We start from the raw sequence: 27,274 nt of genomic DNA on the forward strand, positions 1-27,274 counted from the left end.
CACGCCTACCGCATAACTGTCACCAAAAAACAATTCAAATGGCACACACCACGAACGCAGCCTCCGATTTCCCAGCCATTAGTCTTGTATGAACAATAGAACATTTCCCCTCCTGATTTCATTGCGCCGTCAAACGTTCCAGAATAATGGCAGGGAGAGTTAGGAGGAAACAAACAGCCCGAATAACCTATTCTGGCATCCAAATAAATCACCCTAGCCGGCGTGCAAGAGGAAGAATGGCCCTCGGCTCCCTGGTCGCTTTCAGGGCAATGCGGACCGTGCTCAGGGCAGACTGCTCAGGGCAATGTAGACTCCTGCCAAATAAACCCAACCTTTGCTTCCAGGACGAGGTCACTAAAAAACATGCCAGCGGGTAAGCGCTCGTGGTGCAGTCGGGGCCCCGTGCCATCTATGGGACTTATGGCACCGAAATGCCCCTTCCTTGCCCATCCGGCAACGCTGGCCGACCTTGCCAGGCGCTTCCCACCACCCTACTACTCTCTGAGCCTCGAGGGTGGGCTGCGTGGGAGCGTGATCGGCATCTCGTTTGATCCAGGTTTCTCTAACTTACGGTCGATACGACCCCATCCCCCTCTCCTCCGTCTTTTCTCTCTTTACCTAAGCTGAATGGGCTCCAGCTTTTGCTTCTTGGCTTGGGGCGCCTCTTCTGCCATCTTCATGCTCGTCCAGCGGCCGCCTGCAAGCTGCTCCCAGCTCCTATTATTTATTTATTTTGCAGACGAATTTACCCAGTTCCTTTCTGGGAAGCCGGCAGGGGAGGAGGAGGAGGAGGAGCAAGAGGAGGCGGGGAGAGATTTACGCACGAAAGCGCGCAGGGTAGGCTGGGCGGAATGCCTGATCCAGCAACGGAGGGGATGCGAGGGCATTGGGCTTAAAAATAAAAAAGGCGGAAGGACTTGGCCCCAGATTTTCAGGTAGGACCGGCGATAATGCAACTCCCAGTTCTGCGCCTGGGTGAATTGTTAGCAAAAAAATTGCAGCCAAGGATGAAAAGGCGCCCAGCGAAGTTCGCTGCTCTCCAAAACTCCGGAGCGAGGATGCATCGTTCCTTTTGGACTAGGAGCGCAATGGAGATGGCAGGGACATTTCTAGCAAGGCAGGCGCCCGGGCCTCTTCCAACCGCGGCTTGCATTTCAGTGCAGGCAGTTTGCAAGGGCGCCCTGCCGGGGTGTGGTTAGCGATGGGGCTGGCCCCATCGGAGGGCTTCGCAGCCATCTTTTTGCCAGCGCTGCTGCTGCTGTGTGGCTTGGCTTGTGCCGGATCCTGCTGCTCTAGAGTCAGTTTTCCGCTTGGAGGGTGAGTTGGTGGAAGGTTCGTGCGTAAAGGCACTTAGTTGCGCGTAGTTACGTTTCAGTTGGAGGTTAAGACTGAACTGGCTGCTTAGTTCCTGACCCCCGCTCCTACTTTCCTGGAGAAAGCCCCGCTGCATGCAATAGGGTTTACTTCTGAGTAGACATGCTGAGGCTTGCGCTGTTGGTGACTCTTTGGGTGGTACCAGCTGGTTAGAAAACTAACAGATATTTCTCGAGTCCAGGCTGCTTGTAAAAAGAAATGCGATTCCTGGAAATGCTAGAAATCTTGCTGCTACTTCTGTAATCCTTTGCTGAACTAATTTGGAGGTATTTTCAACTGTTGCGGGTTTGTTTTGGGTGGGGAAATGAGACGTGAGAAATACAGCTGGTCCCGAGGGTTGCATGCACGTTCACCGCTGAGCTAGTGGCAGCAATATAACTTAAATTACATGAGGGCTGAGGTTCTAGGTGAAGGAAATATAACTGGGCTGTTTCCTTGTAATTTGGAAGATGCTTGTTTGTCCTTTAGGCGTGGCAAGATTTAAAAAGCAAAAGACAAACAAAAAACAACCAAACACCCATATACTACATCTCCTCCTCCAGCAGTACCATAAAATAAACTTAACTGTTGTTACACAAACCGGCCTGCAGACTTTCAAATATTGGTTGGTGTTGGCTAAGCCTCCGGAGTTTGGGTGCAGGCAGATCTGAATGGTCCATATCAGACTTCACACCAGGCAGTGGTTAAGGATCTTAATTACATGTTTGTGTGGCGGCCATTGGCAATTTATAGTTTGCAGCTGGCTAGCAATCCAGAACTGGAAACCCTAGCTTGAAATGGATATGCAAACAATGGTTTGTGCTATTGGATAATTGACAAACCAGAACAGCTGATGGACTATAGAGATAGGAAAGAAAGGAGGGTGATCCAGAGTGTTGTCAACACCTTCCCTTCCACATCTGAAGCTCTTTTTAGGAATTAAGGGTGCTCTTGTCTGTATGGATGCTGCACAAAGCACCCAATGAAATATTTCATTATTAGGCTGGGTTATAGCAATTGAAGTCAAAAGTAGCTTCTGCTTTGGGGGTGGTGTTGTGTTTAAAGCACAAGGTTCTCATTCTGTTGGCACTGGAATGCACTGGGAAGGTGTTTCCATAATTATTTCACTACCTCTATACAGCTGTCTGCTGAATTTCTTTGCCTTTAGTGTAACTAGGAGAGGAGCAATGGAGCGCCTGCTTTGGGCAGATCCTAGTAAGGAGTGCAAAATAGGCATCCAATATGTTGACAGTTGTTAAATTAATCCTGGATTATATCATATTTCCTTTTCAGTATAAGCTAATGTTCAGGACGGTAGTTGAAAAGGCAAGTTCTGCTGACTCAGAGGGTTAGTTGGGGCAGTGGTCCTGTTGCAGCATTTTTTTTGCTGCCATGCTATGTCATGAATCAGATTAGTTTTCAACTTTGCAATCTTTCAAAACAAACAAAAGGCCTCTACGCATTCCATTGGTACAAGCTGGCCAATAGCTTTTATATCTCAGTTTCTATCCTAGTGAAGGACAGTCATAACCATATGACACCTAGCCAGCTTTTGGCAGATCAATTTGGGAGCAAGAAAAATCACTGAGATGTGAAAAATTGAAAATTCATTGGTAGCATCCTTAAAAGCCCATGAACATTTTCATCAGTGCTACTGGCAGAAAAGGAAGCTCTCTGTGATTGCGTTGCAAATTGCAAAGATCTTCCAAAGACATTAATGGTTGTGTAATGTATTGATAGCTATTAAAAAGACATTAATCATGTAGAATTTTCTGTTCAGCCTAGAACAATAGGGCATGTTTTTGGGATGATACTGACTTGCCCTGAGGCTTACACAGTCTTGAGGTGAAGAACTTGCCTCAAGCCCTCCAGATGTTGTTGAACTCTGTTTCCCAGCAACCCCCAAAAAGCTAGGCACCAAATGGCTCCTTAAACCAGGGTTACAGTTGCCAAAACGGAATGCCTAGTTGCCATTTTGGGGCCAGATGGCTCAAAAGTCGTATTTTTCACTACAGCTTTTTGGTTCCTGAAATTCATTCTGATTGTACAGATATAATATAACTGAATTCTACAGTGGTGTTATTAGTGTGTGAAAACAGTCAAGATCCAAGGATTCCCAGGCATGCACCTCCAGATGATGGAGACATCAGATACCATCCTGGTGCATAGGCATTTTCATACGCTCACAAGTGGCCAATAGCCAGGCCTGGAAAATTTCAAACGCTGCTTGCAGATATTGTTGTACTGCAGTTCCCATAATCACTGACCATTGGCCCTGCTGGCTGGTGCTAAAGGGAGTTGGAGTCATAGAATTAAAGCACTGTAGAGTTGGAAGGGACATCAAGGGTCAACTGGTCCAACTAGATCATAACTAGGGATCTTAACTAGATCATACAAGACAGATAACTATCCAACCTCTGCTTAAAAACCTCCAAGGAAGGAGCATCCACAACCTTCCAAGGGAGTCTGTTCCACTGTCAAACAGCTCTTACAGTCAGAACGTTCTTCCTGATGTTGAATAACATCTGGAGGGGCAGAGGTCCCCCACTCCAGATCTACTCCATCACTCTCTGAACTATCCCTCTTGAACTTCCTTGGTCCTCCTTTTGAAGCTCTGTAAGTTAGTAGTATTAACTGCAACTTGTGCTACTGCTACTGAAATTTGTTATCTCTTGAAGATTTACTTGCAGAGACTAATTCTGATTTGATACACAAATAAAATCTAAAGGCTATGCCTGGCTAGCTATTACTATTTCCTCCTCCAGCTAAGTTCCATTGAAGTTTCACAGAAGACTGTATCAATGAAAGTCTGTGCAAAAACGGGGTTTGTCGACTTAGCAGACAAAGAATACGACTTGCTACTTTCCCCAAGGCTGAGATTTTCTAACTGGTGTGTTCCTTTAGTCCTGTTAGGTTCCTGGAAAATCTCGTCAAGGAGCTTTAAAACATGTGGTTTTTACTGATGCTAGAAAAACCTTTCATAAACCGGCTGTGTATATAGTAGTAGCAAATTTATTAAACCAGGTAGCACACTTTTTAGTATTTAAGTAACGCCTTTTACAGTGGCATATTGAAGATAATAATGCATTAGGAAATAAATGGGGCACTTCAAAATGGCTGCTACCATTACTCTTGATTTGTTTATCTTTGTTTAAAAGCAGCTGGCAGTAGAACCCATATGACCCTCATAAACCAGTAAAAATTGCTATATTGAGAAACTACTTAGGTATTTTGTAAACTTAAAAGTAAAATAAAAACCTCTGGTGAGTTTAATGTAGGACTTTCCATATGTTGACTCCAGCCAAGTGGTATTTAGCTAGTCTGCAAATTGTTTCAGATGCAGCTCTGCAGGCAAATTTTCCTGACTGCTAACTTGGATTACCCTTCAGAAAATTCTGAGTTTCGTAGGCTGGGCTTCAAAGGATGGGTTCTTCCACTGACCCTCTTCCAGACAGCACACAGCAGTTATGTTTATATGTAGCCTGAGCTACCTCTTCTAGTGTATATGGTTCCCCAAAAGGGGAGGGGGAGGGGGAGGGAGGGAGCAGATCAACAGCCCAAAATAATTGTTTATTTGCATTAATGTGTGTGAATATGTCTCCAACAGAAAATGATCCACAGTCTGTTTCTTATAAACTGTTCTGGTGATATATTCTTGGAGAAGCACTGGAAGAGCGTTGTCAGCCAATCTGTGTGTGATTATTTCTTTGAAGCTCAGGAGAGAGCGGCCGATGTTGAAAATGTGCCTCCTGTCATCTCCACGCCTCACCACTACCTCATCAGCATCTATCGGGATAAAATATTTTTTGTGTCTGTCATACAGACAGAAGTGCCACCACTCTTTGTCATTGAATTCCTTCACCGTGTAGCAGACACTTTTCAGGTTAGTCTGTGGAGCAATTGTAGGGTTTCAGAGGGGAAACGAAGGTCTAATTCCTACGAGTTGCAGGCCTTGGGGAAGTTCTTAGCCAAGCATAGGCAAACTCTGCCCTCCAGATGTTTTGGGATTACAATTCCCATCATCCCTGACCACTGGTCCTGTTAGCTAGGGATGATGGGAGTTGTAGTCCCATGGCCTGTTCTTGGCCATGTAAGCATTCCACAGGGTGCTCAGTTCCATTTAAATGTACTTGTCACATGCTCTGGCCTGTTTGCCTGGAGCAGGCTTCCTCAAACTCGGCCCTCCAGATGTTTTTGGCCTACATCTCCCTGATCTCAGTGGTCAGGGATGATGGGAATTGTAGTCTCAAAACATCTGGAGGAAGCCTGGCCTGGAGGATTTCTCGCCCACTTTTATATACAACAAGCATTTAACTTTTAGAAATGCTTTGTTTGTACAGTTACCGGTAACTAGTAATGTAATGAATTAGCACAGAGTGGGTGAAATTGGGTAACTAGAATAGAAATAATTTTAGTCAAATACAAAAACAAAGTGGTAGTTAGCTTTTTTGTTGAGAGGGTTAAACCACAGAGCCTACGGCTTGCTGATCAGAAGGTCGGCGGTTCGAATCCCTGCGATGGGGTGAGCTCCCGTTGCTCGGTCCCTGCTCCTGCAAACCTAGCAGTTCAAAAGCACATCAAAGTGCAAGTAGATAAATAGGTACCGCTCTGGCGGGAAGGTAAACGTTGTTTCCGTGCGCTGCTCTGGTTCGCCAGAAGCCGCTTAGTCATGCTGGCCACATGTACGCTGGCTCCCTCGGCCAATAGCGCAAGATGAGCGCCGCAACCTCAGAGTCAGCCACGACTGGACCTATGGTCAGGGGTCCCCTTTACCTTTTTTATCGCTAAGAGGAGCATCTGTCTATATTAGGGGTGGCAGACTTTGACAGGTGATAAAGGCAGCTCACCTGAGAATTATAGGCACCACTCTAATGTCACAGGTGGGTTGCCCTGCCCACCTGTCAAAATTCTTTGCAGTCCCATCTGAGCATGGGAGAGCAGGGAGAGCTGGACATCAGCTCTGGCAAGGACTGCTCCATTGCATTGCAATGGAGAAAAAAATATCAGGTCTGCTTGCTTTTGCTGCACTCAGCAGTTCATCTTAAGTGTGGTTCAGAAAGCTTGCAGAGCGTTAGGCTGTGGCAGTTGCTGAATATAACATGGTTTTTAGGTGAAGGAAAAGCTTTTAACTGGAATAAATCTCCTCCTTTGCATCCTCTGCTTGGTTTAGGATTACTTTGGAGAGTGCTCAGAGACTGCAATTAAAGACAATGTTGTTATTGTCTATGAGCTTCTTGAAGAAATGCTGGACAATGGCTTTCCTCTGGCAACAGAATCCAACATCCTGAAAGAGCTCATTAAACCTCCCACGATCCTGCGCTCCGTTGTCAACTCCATCACAGGTACCACGACAGCTTCCAAACGCAACTCATTCTTGAAATCAAAGGCTTGACCACTTTGTGCTTCTCCAAAAAAGTTGGTTTGTGCAAATTCAGGAAGAGAAACCTTTGAATGTTTCTTAAGTTCCTGAGCTATGAGAGCAGGATCAGATAACATGCCCTCCGCCTTTGAGAAACTGGCTAGGGCTGATGAGATTTGCATCAGCCCTGTTGACTGCTCCTGCAAAAGAGGGCCAGACCTCTTATCCCGTGACTGCTAAATTTATCCATCATCATCATTTGCTTTGCAGGGGCTCTGTCAAAGAACTATGTAGTATTTACCAGACCAGCCTATCCACTTGCTTGTTGACACTCTCAAATCACTCCAGAAGGCACTGAGGCTAGGGCTGGGCGATATATATATATATATATATATATATCGACCTGGCAATATATCATGATTCATGATGTATGTGCGTGCTATGCAAAAATCACAAAGTGGGAAACACCATGAAGCCAGCCAATGCTCTACATAGCTCCATCCTTGATACATCAAGATGTTTAGCTGGTTATATATCGCAGTGTTGAAAACCAGATATCGCCTGAAGCAAGATTTTCCTTGTTGATTCTTCTGCAAAGATTATTCGTCCATATACACGTTGGGGAAATTGGTGCACAGTGCCTTTAAAGATAATGTATGCTTGGTACCAGTTTACCTCAGACAGATGTTAAGCTAATCGGCATGTAGTTTCCTGAGTCCCTTGTTAAAAATCAGCATTACGTTGCCTACTTTCCAGTCATTCAGTAGGGAAGGTGGTGTTTTGTGTGTGTGTGTGTGACAGGTTTTTTTTGTTTTCTTAGGATATTGATTTCTTACTGGTTTCTTTTGGCTATTCTTGTCTTTCCAAGGCAGCAGCAATGTGGGTGATACTCTTCCAACCGGGCAGCTGTCAAACATTCCCTGGAGAAGAGCAGGAGTAAAGTACACCAACAATGAAGCTTACTTCGATGTGATTGAAGAAATAGATGCCATTATAGACAAATCTGGTACGAGGCTTTCAAATGTGTGTTCTTATCCTTGGCAGAGTGAAATGGAAGAGTTAGAGCTGGGGTAGTGCTTCACAAATAGTCTTCAGTAATATCTTTTATATCGTAGCTTGGATTTCGAAGTGCTCAGTGAAATTTGATATTTTAGTAAGCCTACTTTACAGGGTTGTTGTAATGTCAATATTAACTACTCACATGTTGTAGATAAGGGGCCAAGGCTGAACCTGAATGACTTTCTTAAGACCGCTTAATGAGGTCATGGGAGGAACAAGATTTGGAAATGGCACAGCTTGTTCTTCTAGCAGCTGTGCCACAGTTGCTAAAAAACATCTTCAGTTGTTGTGGCAATTCAAAAACATAGCCCCAGGGCAAATAATGTCCAATGAACTGAAGTCTGGCTGAAGCACATTAAATTACCGTATTTTTTGCTCTATAAAAAGTAAGGAGAAATGTGTCTGTGTCTTCTGGAGCGAACGCAGGCTGTGCAGCTATCACAGAAGCCAGAACAGCAAGAGGGATTGCTGCTTTCACTGCACAGCGATCCCTCTTGCTGTTCTGGCTTCTGAGATTCAGAATTTTTTTTTTCTTGCTTTCCTCCTCCAAAAACTATGTGCGTCTTGTGCTCTGGTGCATCTTATAGAGCGAAAAATATGGTAGTTTATTCACTTGCATGGTGCAAATGACTCCTTAAGGTGTGACCTGCTGATAATCCTCTTTTAAGAGATCGCTCTGTGATTTTTCCTTCCTCACTGCCAGGCTCCACAGTCTTTGCAGAAATTCAAGGGGTCATTGATGCCTGCATCAAACTCTCGGGGATGCCTGATCTTTCACTTTCTTTTATGGTAAGTCGAGTTTTCGTTTATACTGTGTGTGCATATTTGTTCTAAATAGTAGTAGAGGTCTGCATTCACCTGAACGCAAATAGAACCCTCCGTACAATCGTGGATCCTCAAGCAGCTGATTGGTGCTGTCAGCGAGTTCCGCTTGGAAAAAAACAGTCAAGATCTCACTTTGGTTCCTGATTGGTCTTTTGTAGCCATGTAGGTATATGATATCAGGTGTGGGAGCAGATGGGCATGGTTTGTGGGGAAACTACCCAAATTACTATGAGTAATTTCTATACTTCATCCAGTGATGACAGGTTGGTTTGCAATATAAATTGAGGCCCAGCTGGGCTTAATCAGGCTTATGGGCCAAAGATCCCCCCATCCCTGCCTTAAATAACAGTGAATGAGAGGAATTAAAGTAATTGTGCAGGAGAGGGATCCACTATCCCAGCACTAACTGTGTTGGACAGACTCCCAGCAGTGTGTCCTTTGCCTTGTTACTGTTGCTTCTGGTCGCGCTGGCCAGCCTAAATCTGGCTGAGTGAAGTACCCATGATCTAGATTATTCAACCCATGAGAAGGGTTGCCGTCTAAGCTCCCAGTCTGCCCCACTCAAGCATCAGCCTGCCTTTCCCTCTACCTCCTGTTAACTTAAAACCGGTACTGTATTTCAAGCTGTCAGGGCAGCGTGGAGGGAGCCCTGTCCCTGTCCCAGAGAATCCTGCTGTGCCTCAAATTCTAAATGCAGTAAGTTCATTAAAGAAGGGGAAATATATGAAAGGCAGTGAGTATTTATTATTCATTTATTTAAGCACCAACGTGCACAGTTGTGTACAGAGAGTCACTTTGGGGCTCCATGAAGTGCCCAGAAAATAAGGAGAAAATAGGAAGGAAATGAGTAACAGCCTAGGGGTGATCCACCGGCAAAGGCTAACTGACCACTTGCAAGCTGCATGTAGGGAATGAGTCTATTATAAGCGCCAGGAATCACCTTGAAGGTGAGGAGGAGGCAAATATGTGTATTATGTGACACAGAGGGACTCAGGTCTATCACAGTTTGTGTGTGTGTTCTATACACAAATGAACAGGGGATAGATGTTGGCTCTTGAGAGTTGAAGCATAGCACTCATCCAAAAGCATTAAACATTAACTAGTGCAATCCTATTCATGTTGACTCAAAAGAAAGTCCCACTTAACCCTAAATTAGTTTGCATAGGCTTGCAGCTATTGTCTCCTCCTATCTTCCAAAAACCTTACTAGTTGGCACATGACAGTGACTTGCCAAATACCAAGGCAGTGAGTTTAACTGGGCCAGGTTTTGAAAATCTCTAGATTTGCCAAGATCAATGTATTCTAATGAATATGTGAGAAAAACATTGTGATGCTCCGGGATGAATAATGAAATCCTAAAACTGTATAGTTGGTCATCTAGTCAATAATTAGTATGACTGAGAAAGTGTTTATCTTGATTCACCTTCTATAGAATCCAAGACTCCTAGATGATGTGAGCTTTCACCCCTGTATTCGATTCAAGCGCTGGGAGTCGGAAAGAGTGCTCTCCTTCATTCCCCCAGATGGAAACTTCAGATTGATTTCCTATCGAGTCAGCTCACAAAAGTAAGTCTGAAGATGAGGGGCTGTGTATATACACAGCAGTTGTCTTTGCTGTCATCCACGATCCTGCTAAACTCTAATCTTTTCGTTGGTGCTGTATGCATGCTGATACCTTTCTGTAACCTGCATAGTTTCTAAGACAGGTCTTAGAAACACAGGCTAATATTGCTTATTATTTCTGTGCCTAACAAAAACTGAGCATCTCTGTGTGCAAAAAATTAGGCAAATCCCTACCCACAGACTCAGAAGTGGTTTTGTTATGAGGATCCCATAGTTTGCTGAAAGCCAGTTTACACTGTTGATGAAAGCCAGTGTGGTGTAGTGGTTAAGAGCAGTGGACTCGTAATCTGGTGAACTGGGTTCGATTCCCCGCTCCTCCACCTGCAGCTGCTGGGTGACCTTGGGCTAGTCACACTTCTCTGAAGTCTCTCAGCCCCACTTACCTCACAGAATGTTTGTTGGAAGGGAGGAAGGGAAAGAAGATTGTGAGCAGACTCCTTAGGGTAGTGATAAAGCAGGATATCAAATCCAAAGAAAATGACACGCTCTCTCCAGTTCACATACCCATTCACCTGTTGTCAAATGAGGGTGGGTGACATTTTGGTGGGTTTCCCCCCCTAATTTAGGTGTAAATTATTTTTAAAGGTTAGGATTTTTTCCACCAGTGGTGGGAGTGGCTGGCTTTTTCTCGTAACAGTAATGGAGGTTCATTTGGTGACTGCCATTGCCACCCTCCATGGCATGTATGTGGGTTACTCAGGGAGGTGAATGGCAGTCCCTGAGACAAACTCCTTTTGTTGTAATTTTTAAAAGCAGGGAAATCTGTTAGTAAGCCAACACCAGCTATGCGGAACAGTTCTATGGCAGAACATTTCCAAGATTCAAAGCCATTTGTCTAGGAGTTTGTCTAGTAGTAGTCTTGCGGCAATCTCTCATGTCCATTTAGTATAACTGTAAATTGTGTTTCTTATTATTAGTTTCAACTGTTTTATTGATTTATTGCATAGTTGTATAGCATACTCTGTTCTGAAGGGGAGAGGGCCATGGCTGCCTGGGAGTGGGCCCCAGCCAGCAGAATGGCTGGGACAGATTCCACAGTGGGGGATGCACTGGGACACCTGGTCTTAGTGATCACAGGTAGGAGGAGGAGTTACGCTAGGACCAGACCATGTCATTGCTGAGGAGGCAGGTTTAGTCGTTGTTTGAAGACTATCCCGGCCTCCAGGTCTGGCCTTGACCAGAAGGATACTGGAATCAACAAGGGAGACCTACATGACCCTAAGGTGCTGCTGTGCAATGCCAGGTCAATGATTCACAAGACCACCGTCATCCACAACTTGATCGTGGATGGAGGACTTGACCTGGCATGTGTAACAGAGACTTGTTTGGATGAGGCAGATGGACCTGTTCTTGCTGCTGCTTGTCCACCAGGTTTCTCTTATGCACAGCAACCCAGGTCATATGGGTGGGGAGGGGGGTTGCAGTGGGTTTTAGGAAGTCATTAGTTTGCATCAGGTGTCCTATTGGGAAGACCCAGTTTTCTGAGTGCATGTTCTTGAAGTTTGGCAATTGGGGCAATATGAGATTCCTTTTGGTGTACTGACCTCCCCGCTGCACCAACGATTCTCTCCCTGAGCTGCTTCAGGTGGTGACAGATGTTCTGCTGGAGACACCTAGTTTGGTTGTCCTAGGGAATTCTAACATCCATGCCAACACAACCTTGCAAGGGGCTGCTTGGGACTTCGTGGAAAGTGTGGCTTCCATGGAGCTGTCCCTGAATAAGTTTGGCCCAACTCATAGCTGCAGACATGCCTTAGATCTGGGTGGGAAAGAGAGTGGAGGGGCTGTAAGGCAAACTAGATTTGGGCTTGATTTATAATGCAGGGAGAGAGAATCATAGAATTGTAGAGTTGGAAGGGATCCTGAGGATCATCTAGTCCAACCCCGTACAATGCAGGAATATGCCGCTGTCTCTTATGGAGGATCGAACTGGTAACCTTGGCATTATCAGCACCATGATCTAACCAACTGAGCTATCTAGGGAATGGAAGCAGAACCAGGAGTTCACTGTTCTGACCACTTGCCTTCATTCATTTACAAGCCTCCACTTCCCAGTGTGTAAAACAGCATCTCATATTTGATATGCGCCCACACGGCTAATGACTGCATTTAATCTCCTTTTTGAATGTATAGTTTGGTGGCCATCCCAGTATACGTGAAGCATGCGATTGGCTTCAAGGACAACTCGTCTTCGGGAAGATTCGATGTCACAATTGGGCCCAAACAGAACATGGGGAAGACGGTGGAAGGAGTCCTCATGACCGTTCACATGCCAAAAGCGGTGCTCAACGTGAACCTTACAGCCACACAAGGCAACCACACGTTTGATCCTGTCACCAAAGTAAGTCCTGTTGTCCTCTGTGGGTTCTGTAACCCATCTTTTGTATAATTTAGAGGGGCTTGCTCCAATGAAATGAAAAGAGGGGTGATGCTGCCATGTGTAACAGAGCATTGGACCAATTCATATGGCCGCTTGACCTTCTCTAATCTACTTAAGTGTGCTCACCTTTGACTGCCTTATGGGAGGCTGGGAACACGTGACAAGACACCTTTGGGTTGTATTCAGCACTGGGCAAGCAGCATTCTGCTTATGCAACAGGACCCCCACTTCCTCCCTTCTCCCTGTGCATCCCCCAAAATCTCCATCCAGGGAGTGCATGGGGGCAGGCTTCAGAGGAGAGGAGATAAGGGAGAAGTTCCATTGCGCAAGTGGAAATCGGCAGCCTAGGATACAAGCTCACGCCTCATACTTGAGCTTTCCTTGCTGTTTCACACAACTGCTTTACTTGAATACAGCCTTGCCAGTGTGAGCTAAATGCCCTGTCATCACACACACACTTACCTAACACGGGGATGTTGCAAGTGTAGCCCTGGCTCATGATTCTTGAGCAAATGATTAGAAATAGCCAGGTTAATGACACTCGAGAATTGCACAGAATTTGGAGTCCTGTAAATCTTTCACTCGAAAGGGTAAGGCCTCGTGACCATCGTCTTCCCTGTACATCCCACTGACTCCTCATTTTTCTGCTGATTTCTTTGCCTGCCAGAAACATTGCAAAAACAGCTGGGTGCAGAATAAAACCCAAAGATTGCTTATTGTGCACGAATGTCCTCAAATGGATATTAATTAGGGTAGTTATTTTGCATTCCATTTGCCTCGACTGAAACAAATGTTTCTGGCCAGCTTTTCTCCCTCAGCTTCTCAGCTTGTCCTGTTAAGGTTACAGTCCCAAGTACCCGATTTAGCAGTAAATCCAACTGAACTGTGAGGCTTACTTCTGAGTAAACGTGGATAGGATTAGGGTGTGAGGCTGCATTCATGCACATGAGCCCTTGTAAATCCTGCTCAAACAAACAAAGAATTCCTTCCAAGCAAACAGGGTTAGGGGGTGAGGATCAGGCTCATTCTTGGAAAGAGCCCCAGTGGAAGAATATTCTGTTGCTTTCTTTCCCTTGTTTCTGTTGCTTTTTGGTTTAGAAATGTAGGTTAAGAGCTTGGTGGCAGCAACAAAGCCGTTTCCTTCAGGATCCTCAGCCAGGCCTTTAGCGTGTATCCTGTCCAGCTTTTGCGAAACAGTTTTCTCTGTTTTTACCCTGCTTGAAAGAGCAGCTGCTGCATCGCGAGAAAGCCACAAGCCAGTTCAAAACTTCCTGGAAGTGGGACAGGGTGCCTTAGCCAGTTATTTAAATCTCATCTTCAGCACATGCACACTATAATATGCAGGTGACAATGTTGACTTTGTTCACAGGAAAAGCAGTTTGGAAAGGCACTGTTACCACTACTGTTTGTTCTTTAGGTGTTAACATGGGATGTTGGCAAAATCACCCCTCAGAAGCTGCCCAGCCTTAAAGGGGTGGTGAATTTGCAGTCTGGAGCGCCCAAGCCAGAAGAAAACCCCAACCTGAATGTTCAGTTCAAGATACAGCAGCTGGCTATTTCAGGTAAGGTGCTTATCTTCTATTGGCCTGGAGCAGGACTTAGCATTGAATTTCTCTCCCAAACGTCAGGGATCACGCAGCAGGTTGGGGTGAACTTAAGACTTCAGTAGCATATTTCAGTTCTTGAAGGCAACATGCTTAGAGAGATTGGCCAGTTCCTGAGTTTCAACTCACAAGCACAGGCAAGAAGCAGGAGAGGGGCTAGCTTTCTCACCATGCGAAGGGGACAAACAGAAGGGGCAGCAAACTGCAAGGAAGTTGAGCAAACTGCAAAACAGATGTAGCTCTCACCAGCTTCCCCCCCCCCCGCCACTTTCTCTCATACAAGAGAGATTGTACTGTATGATGACGAAAAATGTGTTTTACGGAGGAAAAATTACTTTTATAAGGAGATAATGTTTGCGTGAAGTTTGGGTTTAATTCTGAAACCACTGGGCTGACTGTTTTTGAGAAACCTGCTGCAGCTGGAGCTTTTCTTAATAAAAATAAAAATCTGATTTAAATCAGTATCTAAAAGTATCTACCCTATCTCCTGCAATAAAGGCCGCCCCCTCTACCTCTTATCTGCCACAGCATTTCAGTACCTCTTATCTGCCAGCATTTCAGTAGTCTGTAGTATAGAAGGTGGGACCGGCAAAAATACTGCAGTTTGTCCACCAGGAGGAATGTTCCTTTTCAAGGCACCAGCCACTCCTTCTCCAGAATATAAGAGCTGCATAGTTAGGAAAGGGGTGGTACAGAGGGTGGCCTATTTGGCACTTCCCATCTCCCAAAGGTCAGTGAGCACACTCAGTCTTCATTGGGCTCTTCTTGGGTGGGGTTTGCCCCCTTTTGAACTTTAAATAAGTTTTGCATTTCTGCATACTGCAGAGTTCATCTGAACACATTGACCCGGCCTCCTTGTTCCTTAGCAGTCCATTTTGGCTCCAGTCCTGTCGATAATCAGTCACCCAAGTTTGCTATTAGAGAAAGGAGCTGTCTGTTTTGCTGACTGCAGAACTGGGCTTTGGGGCACAATCTTGGCATCCACCATAAAGAGTGTATTTTCCCCTTATAGCTATGAAGATAGCAAATGTCTGATGCCTGCTGAAATCTTAAAAGTCTCAGAAGTGGCTGAAGATTGCCACTGCCTAAAGGGCTGTGTGTGGCCTCAGAGCCCTGCTTAACGTTCTACCATGTTCATATTTTAGTGGGGTGGTTCAGAATTTGACCTTCTATAATATTGCAAGATGAGCACTTATAGACAACATTTTCTCTATGTGATGTTTTGAATTCTGCATGTTTTAGTAACTAAGTTACAGTGTGGCATTTTTTATAGCAAGTGACAACTGCAATGAATAATAGCATCTTTCTCCATGACTAGCAAAAGGGGGCTAATTTGAACAAATTCAGCTGTTCATGGTGCAGAATTGTAACCTGAAATTGACACATACCCAGTTGACCTTTCCCACGCTGATGCTCTCTAGTTATTTTGGACAACAATGCCCATTATCTTTTACCGCCGATTATGGCTGATGGGTATTCAACAACTGGAGGGCACCAGCTTGGGGAAATAAAGCTCATTCCAAGTTATATCTCCTATAAATTGGGAAACTGGCTACTCTGAAGGACTGATTTGCTGTCAGTAGTTGTGCTGAACAGATTTTTTTCATGAGGGGGTTCCTCCGTTGTAAGAGTTGGACTCTGTTTAAAGATTGTGTCCCTAAAACCTATCTTCTTCCTTATTTCAGGGTTAAAAGTAAACCGCCTTGACATGTACGGAGAAAAGTACAAACCGTTTAAAGGTGTGAAGTACATCACGAAAGCAGGGAAATTCCAAGTGCGAACATGAGACTCGAGATCCCTGCTTTCTTGGCAGATCAACGTTGGGTTTTCTTGGGATTCCCCCACCCCAGTTGAGGGGAGACTCGGTGACTCCAGTTACACTAGATGCCAGTTTTAACAGTTCCTCTTGATTAGACTCATTCCCATGCACTACACCTCTTCAAATTAAATCATAGTTTAAATAGGTCTTTATATATGGCTTTGAAATTAACTTTCTGTAACAGTTCCCTTTTGTGGGCTGATTGGTTAAATGACTTATGATTGCAACTGAGGACTTTCTGCAGAGCCAGCTAATACGGTACACTGCCAAGCAAGCTACCAAAGCACAAGAGGAATGCAGGAACTTCTGGAAACCCACACCCACTTTTGGACATCGCTGAAGGTAACTGACATTCTTCTTATAGCCTGTTGGAAAGGGTATTAGGGCATGTCACTTTCTAAGTCCTGTTCAGAAACAAAAGGGAGGGGGGCAAAGGGCACAGTCCTCTGGCCAGAGGGATCTTCAGTGGTACGAACAAGGCTTTCCCTGCAATGTTTACAACATGCTGCCTTTCAAACCTAAACTGTTTTTTGCCTTACAAGCTTGTGCATTCAGCAGACAATCTGTAGCCAATTCTGGATTTTTTACAACTTGCTTTACTTTGAAGGTGAAAAATGTATGGTAGTGGAGTCTTTGCATTGTCCAATAGGTGCCACCACTTTGGAAAGTTTTTTCCCCCTCTACGCAATTTGTTTGTGCCATGCAAAAATCAAGAGCAGCTTAACAAGGTTGTACTATTTGTAATGAAATAAAAGGGAATTCAGATGTACTTGTCATTCGGTTAATTGAGTTACTGAAATGTGTACACAATGAGCTTTCATTAAATGGTTGTGTATTTAGTGCTGGCACTACTGTGCCAAACAGTCTACAGTGGTGCCTCGCAAGATGAAATTAATTCGTTCCGCAAGTTTTTTCTTCTTGCGAAGCACGGTTTCCCATAGGAATGCATTGAAAATCAATCAATGCGTTCCTATGGAGACCGTCCGGGGACGCCGCGCACCTTCCCCTCTGTCTCCGGACCTGTTTAAAGCAAGGGGCGGTGGGGAGAAGATTGCTTCTCCCCGTTGCCTGCCCCACAATCCCCGGGGACAGAGGGGAAGGCACGCGCGCTGCGCTTCCCCGCTATCCCCGGAGCTTGCGGGGCAAGCTTCGTTTTGCGAAGCAAGCCCATAGGGAAATGCGTCTTGCGAAGCGGCTAAGAAAACGAAAAACTCCTTCGTCTAGTGAGTTTTTCGTCTTCCGAGGCGTTCGTCTTGCGGGGTACCACTGTATATTCAATGAGCAAAGTTGTTTCCCCTTCAAACCTGAAAATACTGACCTAAGTGGACTTTTTATACAAATGCATTTTATTTTGTTTGAACAGAACAAAGAAGGTTGAAAATATTAGCATATACAACAAAATTCTGGTTTATAAACAAAGGTATTTAGTGGCAAAATGCTCCTAACGGACATTCAAGTTTGCTTCATCTTAGGTCTGATGAACAAGTGTTCAGGAAAGCATAAATTGCATAAAGTGTGGAGGATATTAACTTCTATAAAAGACTTTAGAACTTAGTAAAACATTCTGAAGAAATATCCAAGGCAAATATGAGTCAGAGCTTTCCTTCAAACATTCCTTAACAAAAAGCAGTCTTTGGTATAAACCGTCATGTAATTAAAGGCATTAGTAATATTGCATTAATACAAAGTCAAGCTATTAAATGGTGGTGATTTTAAAAGCTCGTGATGAAAAGGCTGGACTATATGTTGGTAAAAGACATTCAGAGTCTCCTCTTCCTGCTGAGTTCATGCAAACCAAGCAAAGGCAACAAGGCATCCAGACTAAGGCTGTAATGTTCCCTTTCATCTTCTGGTTGTGGCTACTTATTGCCAGAAACCTATCTGACAATTTTGAGTACCGCACAGTCACTAAGGAAAATGTGGGCAAGCAAATTCCCTTGCTCTAGGCAGTTGTAAAGAAGTCATTAAAAGGTCATTTCTGGTTTTTTTAAAAAAATTCCCTTTTAAATTGCACCAGAAAGAGGGGGCACAGAACTTAAGTTTAAAGAAACTTTTAGCAGGTAAACAAGTGCCGCCTCTTCGCACTTCTATAGGTCTCCTGAGCATGAACTTCTGTTGCGTGACAGCATAGGGGCACTGCGGCATCAGTACATAATTTATTTGCAAATACACAAGCAATTCAGAAGTAGGACTTAGTGATTTGCGCAGGAACATCGCCCTGCAAAAGACAAGAGGTGCTCTTTCATTAGTGTCAGTGGCGCTCCTGCGAGAGGTATCTCTGATGCACGGGGCCCTCAATTATCTGCTCTGTGCAACTGCAGAAGACAACGGTGTGTAGATCAGTACGAAAATCAAGTCATACTACTTCAGCACTAAGCATCCTAAGTTTCCCTACCGTGGTTGAAAGAGAACATTCCATTTGCCAGCCGATTTGACTGATGAGCACTGGATTTGAGGAGGGTTTCACTGTGTAAAAGCCCAAAGTGATCATTATTTGTGTTACCTCATAGGAGACGTTCTGCTTTCGTACCTTCTCCAACACATCCCAATGCTGATTGGCTAGAACAGAGAAAGAACTGTTCCGCTGCTAAAGCAAGCAGGATAATCAAAACAAAACCTGATATAAACACACATTTTTGTCCTATGGGTACAATTAAAAAAAAAAAAGGACAGGGAGGACAAGCAAGACATAGCCTCATGCCAGTGGGAACAGGCTGAAATATAATTTAAAACTCTCCCAGCTGTTTTGTTCCTGACCAAAGAGTAAGGGAAGCTGCATAATCTCTCCCTGCTCCCTCTCAATTAAATGCTCATAGCAGTTATTAGTGGTCATTTTCATCACCAATAAGGTGTTGAACTGACTAATGGCAGCTACTCCCAGATTTTGATGGCTTTGAGATCACTATTGGGCAGAATGACAATCAGCAGCAGCTTTTGAACACAGCACCTCTTCCCTTACAGCAAGGGGAAACTTTTGAAAGAAATGAAACAAACTCAGTAACACACTGGTTCTAAAAAAGTTAGAGGAAAGGGAGCAGAAAACGGAAGTGCTGGACTGTTCTGTCTTCTGATTGTCCCTCACAATAAACAGCTAAGCAAACCAGCTTCCCAGAGTTTTCATCCATGCTAAAGTGAAATCTGCATATACTGCCTCTTCTAGAAAACCACTGGAATATATGCTGCAGAACAGGGAGGGGGAACTGAGGTTACAGAGTTCATGAAAACGGGAGATATAAAAAACCCTCAAAAGCAAAGAGAGAAAAGCTTGTCGTTGTGAAAGCTAATTGTGGTGAGGTTAGATACCAAAGGTAGCTCAGCACACTTATGAAAGCCCTTAAGAGAGGGAGTTCCAGGGGAGGGGGCTAGTTTTAATAGCTCAAGCACCTTTTGGCTGTTTACAGAATTCTCTTTGCTCCAACAAGGGGGTTTTCTATAAAAAAAAAATATGCTTAGGGGAAAGGCAGCGCTCTATTGGTACCAAGGAGTTTTCCTGACCCAGCGTAGAGTGAATCCAGCATCTGTTCTTATTTTAATGGAGGCGGCCTCAGCTTCCCGAACTGTTTCCTTGACAGATTGCATAAGGTTCTGGGCGTTGTGAACCAACATCTCCGTGGCCTGCAGAAGAGAAGAGCTGTTTGAAAGCACTTTAAAAACAACATAAAAACCACACAGGCATTTTCAGATGACAACCTGAGAGGCATGGCTCATTTTTAGAATAAAGAGCATCAACAAAAGAGACTGAACTGGCAGCAAGCCCATTCCAGTATGTGGGCATCTAACAAGGTCTCAAGAACTTCATGCTAATATTTAAAATCTGGCTTTTCATCAAGGGTGGGGGAGCATCTGAATACAAGCTGTGTGCTTTAACAGTGTCAATCCAATGTCCAACCTGAAAATCATGATTCTAAAGCACCACACACAGCCCAAATGACACCAAGTATGCAAACATCTGACAGAGATGTTTTTATTTTAGTGGAATTTTCCACTCAGCCTCCCTGTGCTCCCTAATAGGAGCTGGAGTGCAGCAACATCGGGGGGGGGGGGGAGACCACATCAAATACCTTGCCATAGACTATTCTGGAAAATGCCAGCTGTAGGCTCCAACTGTTTTGCCCTATATGTGCCAATACAGCTCTTAGCTGCACATAGTGAGCTCCGACTGCGCTGGCAGTGATTGGGACATTCACATCCAACAGAGTTAAAAGAGTGCTGAGGGACAAGTTCATGGGATGTACATTCAGCTTCTGCTCTAACCCCTCTGCAACTAGCTTTGCAAAAGTATTTCATAGAATTGTAGAGTTGGAAGGGACCCCGAGGGTCATTCCAGTCCAACCCCCTGCAATGCAACAATCTCAGCAAAAGCATCCACGAGAGATAGATGCTCATTCACCTGCCTTACTTTTAAAAAAAGAACAACATACATCTGTAAGAAGAGCCCTGGGAGGGTCTGGGAAAGGCCCATCTTCTCCAGCTTCCAGCACCCAGGCAGAGAAGCCCATAGGTGAGGCGTGAAGAAACAGTCCCAATCTCCGTTGAAGCCTGCATCCCACCCCAAGAATTTAGAGGTACATTGCCTATGAAAATGGAGTCCCTTTATCTTAACACAGCTAGCAGCCGTGAGGATCAGTCCTTCGGGCATTTGTCTAACCCCCTTTTAAAACCACCAAAGCTAGTGGCCACATTTTTCTAACGGAAAGCAAAACCTGACAGTCACTGGGAAGGTTTGGGATAATTGTCCCCAACAGCAAAACAACATCTGCGTTGGATATTGATAAAATCTGGTGGCTTACGGCAGCATTCAGGCAAGCCAAAGAACCATTCATTTATATCCACCAGAGGGTGCTAGTTAATAACTATTTAAACAGGCTGTGGGAAATTTTATTAAGCAAGAAAACCAGGGCTACCTTTGGATTATGAATTATATTTTGTTGCAGGACACGAACACAGCAAAAACAAGTTTGCCACTTAGTGTACCTGACAAAAAAGCACATCCTAGTTTTCTAATGAGGGTCAGTTCGTCATAGTCATACTTGTTTTGAATCTACAAAGCGTCACGCACGTAGAAATAAGCATACCTTTAGCCACACCTTTCAGTTACTCTAGCAAGAAAACTTAGAAGAGCAAAAGGATAGCAAGGGAGGCCCTGCTGGCAGCTGACATCATTTCACCAATCGTGCAAAGCCTGATGTAGTGGACAATTCCAAGCTTGCAACACACATACCCCCTTGTGGCCGGTGTGAGAATTACCTGCTCAGACTCCTCGTCGCTGATGTTAGTGCGTCCCAACATGGTGGCTTTGACAGTGGAGAGGATTTTGAGTTGTGTGCTGATGGTTGGGATTCGCTCGCAGACCTGTATGGAAACAGAATTGCACGGCTGAGAAACTGTCTATATAAAATTATACCACTCTTCTCATGTGTGTTTCCCCCCCCCCAAAAAAAAGCAGTGGCAAGCATAAATGTTCATTTTCCTTGGTTATTTCCCACTCCTCTTCAAGCCACCCATGTTTTTCTCAAGAAACACAGCAAGCTGCTTCAGTGGTAGGGAACTAAGGTATCATCTAAGTTGTCTTATTTCCTCAAGGACTTGTGGGCAACTTGGGGGTCACTTTCCATCATCATCATCATCATCATCATCATCATCATCATCATCATTATTGATATATTACCCTTATATCAGGGTGGTTCACAAGATAAAAATGCAAGATAAATACACAAATAACTAGTTAAAAACAACAAAACAATAGCTCCCCCCACCCACTCCCACAAACACATTTAAAAGGCTGCAGAATATCATTGCTTTCTTTGCCACAAGCCCTAGAGATTCAGAGGACCAGTTATCTATTCGAAGGCTGGCACCTGCCCACCCTGCTCTGCACAAGGGGCTGTTCCTTGCAGGCCCCTTTGCATTCAGCTGCACTGTGCTGTGCTCGTGGCAGCGAAGCCTCAGGCTGAGGTGGTACAGGGCCACAGAAAGCGCAGCTGCTCAGGAAATTAGATAGTCCGCAGTCCGATGTCTGTGAGACCCTAAACTTGTCTGGCCAGGATTACATTGTTGTGCAGGAGAAGATAGGAGTGCTGTTGAGACCAGTCAAGAAACAAGCAGGCTAAAACAAAGCTGTTGCCGCGATGAAAGACCTTGGCAGGATAGTTCTGCCATCTGTGGCACCTACAGTTACTGCCGCATTGTGACCTGGCAATCTTAAAGTAGGCCACGGGTCCAAAAGAACAAGGAGGGCAAATTTGAGCAAGCCAGCCCACTGTCTGGGCTCTCAAGCAGCCCCCCTGCTCCAAAACAAACCCATCTCTCAGTGGCGTGCGGTGAAATAGGGGTACAGTTAGGGCCAGAGGCAACCAGCCTGTGAGGACGACCAGGACACTGCATGTGTGACGTCGCAATGATGTGCAGGTGAGTATCACACCTCCCTCCCTGAACTGGACAGAAGCTTCCTGGGCTTTGGGAAGGAGACGTCAGGTGAACATTTAGGAGACTAGCCTAGTAAGGGGGGGGGGAGGTAAAGGACACCTGGGCGGTTAAGTCCAGTCAAAGGTGACTACAGGGTTGGGGCGCTCATCTCGTTTTCAAGCCGAGGCAGCTGGCGTTTATCCACAGACAGCTTTCTGGGTCATGTGGCCAGCATGACTAAACCGCTTTTGGTGCAAGGGAACACCGTGATGAAAGCCAGAGTGCACGGAAAGGCCATTTACCTTCCCGCCACAGTGGTACCTATTTATCTACTTGCACTGGTATGCTTTCGAACTGCTAGGTTGGCAGGAGCTGGTACACAGCAATGGGGGCTCACTCTGTTGTGCAGATTCGAACTGCCAACATTCTGATCAGCAAGCCCAAGAGGCTCGGTGGTTTAGACCACAGTGCCATCCACGTCCCTGCCACTAGCCTAGTCCCCTGACCACATGCCATCTCTGTTACCAACGCCAGCTCTCACCGCTTCCCTGCCTTCTTCAGGCAGTGGCTGATGACCCACCTGCAAAAGGTTTGTCCTGATGCGCTTGTCAGTGCACTGCTTCGCGACCTCCTTGGCCAGCCTGGTGACTTCGTCGGAAGCTTTCGCGATATCCTTGGCACACTGGATGAGAGCCCTCTTGTTCCCGCTGCCGCCTCTGACCAAGCGCGACATCTCGGCCATGAGGAGGGCCATCCGCTTGGCGGCGGCGATGATGTCGTTGCCCTGGAAAAGAGCAAGGGCAGCCATGAAAGCTTGGGAGCCAGACATCGGCCCGCGCCGTCACCCCCGTCCTGTAAGCAAGCCCTCGCTCTGGAAGGGCAAGGAAGAGACGTCCTGTGCGGTGCAGAGGCCGCTCCACAAAGAGCACTGGAAAAGAGCTTTGCCCCAAAGGCCAGTTGCAAAATACTTTCTCTCCCCCAAAAAGTGAAAAAAAAGCTTTGGCCCGTAAAAAAATAAAAATACGTTGTGGACACGCAGTGTTAGTTTGTTGCTGAAGTGAAAGCGGCTAAGTTCAGACAGTTTTACCAGTTAAACATCTATCCTTTTAATAAGGGTGCAAGAAGATTGCCTTAAGTTTAAAGCATCCAGTGTTATGAAGGTGAATATTCTTAATATCAACATACAAATGGACATGGCACATCCCAATTTGGCACTCTACAGTCACAGATGACAACTAACTTTTCTGAGGGGGACACAGCTGAGGGAGAAGTCAGAGCGTCAGTTAATCCTTTTGATTAGCTGTGTATGTAAAAAGGCATGCTTAGATGGTAGCAATTGTTTTTTAAATTGTAAATTATTTTTAATAAACCACCAGTTATTCCACGTAAAAGGAAGCGGCGCTTCTAAGATGATGCCTGCGGCAAGGTTTGTGCGCATCATCTGAAACCTCAAAAGAGAAAAATCTTCAGGACTTAGTCATTTGCAAACATAAGCTATTATTTCTCAACTGGCAAACTCTCCTGTCGTGAAAACCAACTACCACTTAATTCATCAAGTTGACAGCCGCGGTGTAAGAATTGCCACGTTTCCTCCACTTAGGACAATCTCATCTTCCTTCAGTGGAGAAGAAAGGCATTGGGCTGCACTTGGACATCACGCTCAACTATAGGTTATGCAGCTGGCTTAGCAATGCAGTCTTACCTTGGAAGTTGAACAGAATCCATTCCAGAAGTCCGTTCAACTTCCAACGGTTCGGAAACCAAAGCGCGGCTTCAGATTGGCTGCAGGAAGCTCCTGCAGCCAACAAGAAGCCCCATCGGACGTTTGGCTTCCAAAAATAGTTCACAAACCAGAACAGTCACTTCTGGGTTTGCGGCGTTCAGGAGCCAAAACGTTCGAGAACTAAGCTGTTCGAAAACCAAGGTATGACTGTAGTTTGTTGGGGGTGAATGAAATTGACAAGCTACAGTTAATCGAAAGTAGTATCAAAAGTTTCTTCACTCCTGCCCTACTCATGGCCACACCAGAGCGGATGTGGAAGAGTTTGCAAACTTGAGGTTGAACCGCAACCATTCAGTTCAACTTGTAATACAACTTTTTAACAGCCACTGTTTTGAGAGGGGGTTCTTTATTTTTTGAGGGAAAATATAAATAACTGGTGTTTGAAATAACATTTCTCGATATTAAGTATTCAAGATCAATGTAATTAATTCATTTAAAAATAAATAAATCTGTGCAGTGTTTTTGTGAAGAGTGCTTAGTTAACATGACATACTGACCAACAGCAGTGAAGAATATAGGAAAAAGTGCCTGGACTGTAATCTTTCGCATGCAGGAAAGTGGCTGTTAGGCATTAGGACTACCGGGAGAAAAGTGTTTGTAACAACAGCAACAACAAAAGGCAAACAGTGTGATGATAGCTGTGGAAGGGGACGGGGTCCTTAAGGACATATTTCCACTATGCAGTGCAAAAAAACCAGCATGTTGTACACATTACAAAAGGCTGCTGAGTTGCAAAAGTCTGAAGAGTCATATCCTTGTTCAAGAGTCTCTTCACACATTTGTTTTTAACCAGTGCACTGAAAATACTGTGTGTGTGTATTTGTACAAATGAAAAATGCATGTGCAAACATGCATGTTCCACCACACAAATTGCGTATCACCATCGCAGGAGCAATGAGCCAGGGTGCTAAACATGTGCTTGCCCTTAACCTGATGAGTAACGGTTAAGGGTGGACTTCCAGCCCCCTTGAGCAATGAAGGCCATGCATCTTCTCGGCTGGTTTCTGAAGAGCAGAAGGCAAAGCAGAGTGTAAAATGAGAGAGGCCTTCGCACCATGAGGCAAGCGGTGGCAATGGCAGGTTCCAGGTACCATTTAAGGGAGAGAGAGATCTAACCCACAAAGCACAATGCAGCAACTTGTTCTCATGCACATCTCACTTAAAATGAATGGGAGGCTTCTCCATTCATTTCAAGGAGATTTGCAAAGGAGAAAAGGTGTGCTAAATTGTGCCCCACATGTGAATTTTGCGCACAGGCACCAAAAGATCACCATTACTGACTGAAAAGACAATGAAAGAAAGACTCAATTTTTTTAAAAAAAGGGGGTTTCCACACATACATACCTAAATTTTAGTAACTGCACAGCCACACACTTAACTCCTTGCAGCATGCTAGTCCCAAAAGCGAAAAAGTGACCCGACAGCTCCCAAAACATTTGTTTGCGATTAGTGCCAGCAAGCTCAGGACTAAGATCGCTCCCAGCCACGGACCGAGGCTCTCTATCAACATCATGGGTTGTGTATTTTTTTTAGAAAACCCAACGAAGTCTGAACTTAGCAACCAACACATTCAGCATAGCTTGTTGACCAAAGTCCTCTCACCATGGGCCAGCCTTTTTACATTACAGCCAAGTGCACACCAGCAGGTCCAACTCCTGGGCAACGCCGCCATACCAAGCCATTCCTGGTCTGTCCAACGTTTTAGTGGAAGCCATTGATAAGAGGCGGAAAAGCACAATGATGCGTGTTAAATGACTTCGGGAATGACAACGACGACTCCCTCACAATCTGGAAGTCACTGAGAGACTGTCAACCATGGCTTCACAGGTAGTCGGCTGGTTTGTACGTATGTTTGTTTGGTTTGTTTGTTTTTCTCTTCCCTTTCGAAAAAAAGAACCACTGCCGTGAAGAGACAGGTAAGGCAGAGAGCAACGACAGGGAAAGGAAGCCTTGATTAAGAAGGAGAGTAAAACGAAGGAAGTTGTGAGCCGAATGAAGCTTTTTGAGCCCGGCCATCATCACCAGCAGGCCTGTCAAAAACATGTGAAGCCACTCTCAATCCTCAACAATGAAGTGCAGACAAACTCGAATTTCATTCCAATTCAGAAAAAGGAAAAAGAAAGAAAGAAAACGAAAATGGGACCCGGCAAGGATCAAGAGTGAATGCAAATGTGTCAACGTTCCAAAATGGCTGGATGCAACGCGGGTCAGTCGCCAGGGGGGAAATGGAGGAAGTACCTTACTAGACCACTTGGTGGCTTCCCGGTGCAGAGACTGAGCAGCGGCCAGAATGGGCTGGTTAACGGGCTGGTTGGTTGGCATTAACAGCAGCTCAGGCTCGTAATCATCTTCAATGTCAGAGGGGAGAGTGAATTCAACATCTGCTTCCTCCTCCTCCTCCTCCTCCTCCTGATCTACATCTACATCAGCCTCAGGGGCTTCCTTAACCTCATCAGTCACATCAGGCTTCGCAGGTTGGGCGGGGGGGGGGGCAGGGATGCGGAAGGGAGGGGATGAAGAAACAGGGATAGTTAGTATAAAGAAGCAGGATCTGGTCAAAGAGCAAGAACTGAGCTGGTTTTAGTAAATCCCTTTATTCTGGAAGGCAACGGAAGGAGGGGCAGGGAGGATGGGACGCAATTCCAAGGGAACACTTGACCTGAGAATCTACAAAGGCTTCAAGGAGAGAAACAACAAGAGTTTAGAGAAAGCACACCAAGAATCATCATCGTTTTTCACTCAAGGTCCTCTCTAAAGTGTCTTCTATTTCACCACAACATTCTTTTCTGGCAAGACAATGGCGCCACGGAGACAGGAAAGGAAACGAGAAACAAAAGCAAGTGCAACACTTAAAGATTACTAAGGGGGTGCAAGAGGAAAGTTTCAACGATGAGGCTTGAGTGCTGAGGAAAAACCGCCAGGGAGCAGAGACGCCAGGGGCTGCTTTCTGTGCCCAAAAGAGATGGGAGAGGCCTTGCCCTAAGACAATCGAGGCAGGCACCCCAAGCAAGTTTTGGGTGCTATTAAGGGTGGGGAAGTGGCAGACCTGACCCTACGGAGCCTC

The 27,274-nt window shown here is 45.2% G+C and overlaps 3 protein-coding genes across 6 annotated transcripts in view; 1 reads left to right on the top strand and 2 right to left on the bottom strand.

The window, feature by feature from the left end:
- Positions 1 to 777, bottom strand: part of ADK (adenosine kinase) — a 199,760-nt gene extending 198,983 nt beyond the window's left edge. The window contains exon 1 of the mRNA XM_081913767.1: positions 619 to 777. Within this exon, the coding sequence (XP_081769893.1) occupies positions 619 to 680 (62 nt within the window). The 5' untranslated portion in view covers positions 681 to 777. The remainder of the gene's footprint in view (positions 1 to 618) is intronic.
- Positions 778 to 1,177: 400 nt separating this feature from the next.
- On the top strand, positions 1,178 to 16,791 carry AP3M1 (adaptor related protein complex 3 subunit mu 1). Its single transcript, XM_081913748.1, has 9 exons — positions 1,178 to 1,317; positions 4,961 to 5,236; positions 6,524 to 6,695; positions 7,581 to 7,718; positions 8,475 to 8,560; positions 10,029 to 10,162; positions 12,353 to 12,560; positions 14,017 to 14,161; positions 15,889 to 16,791. Exons 2-9 carry the CDS (start codon positions 4,964 to 4,966, stop codon positions 15,987 to 15,989), a joined length of 1,257 nt encoding a protein of 418 aa, XP_081769874.1. The 5' UTR covers positions 1,178 to 1,317; positions 4,961 to 4,963; the 3' UTR covers positions 15,990 to 16,791.
- Positions 16,792 to 17,350: 559 nt separating this feature from the next.
- VCL (vinculin) overlaps positions 17,351 to 27,274 on the bottom strand; it is an 84,147-nt gene continuing 74,223 nt past the window's right edge. For 2 of the 4 annotated variants that reach the window (XM_081913495.1, XM_081913496.1), the window contains exons 19-22: positions 26,449 to 26,676; positions 23,008 to 23,211; positions 21,270 to 21,374; positions 17,351 to 19,637 (exon numbers count right to left, since the gene is read on the bottom strand). In XM_081913495.1, coding sequence (XP_081769621.1) covers positions 19,491 to 19,637; positions 21,270 to 21,374; positions 23,008 to 23,211; positions 26,449 to 26,676 — 684 coding nt within the window. In that variant the 3' untranslated portion in view covers positions 17,351 to 19,490. The remainder of the gene's footprint in view (positions 19,638 to 21,269; positions 21,375 to 23,007; positions 23,212 to 26,448; positions 26,677 to 27,274) is intronic. The other 2 variants (XM_081913497.1, XM_081913498.1) reach the window with 1 other exon arrangement.

Source organism: Podarcis melisellensis (assembly GCF_964234715.1).
Source record: "Podarcis melisellensis genome assembly, chromosome: 5".
NCBI lineage: Eukaryota > Metazoa > Chordata > Lepidosauria > Squamata > Lacertidae > Podarcis > Podarcis melisellensis.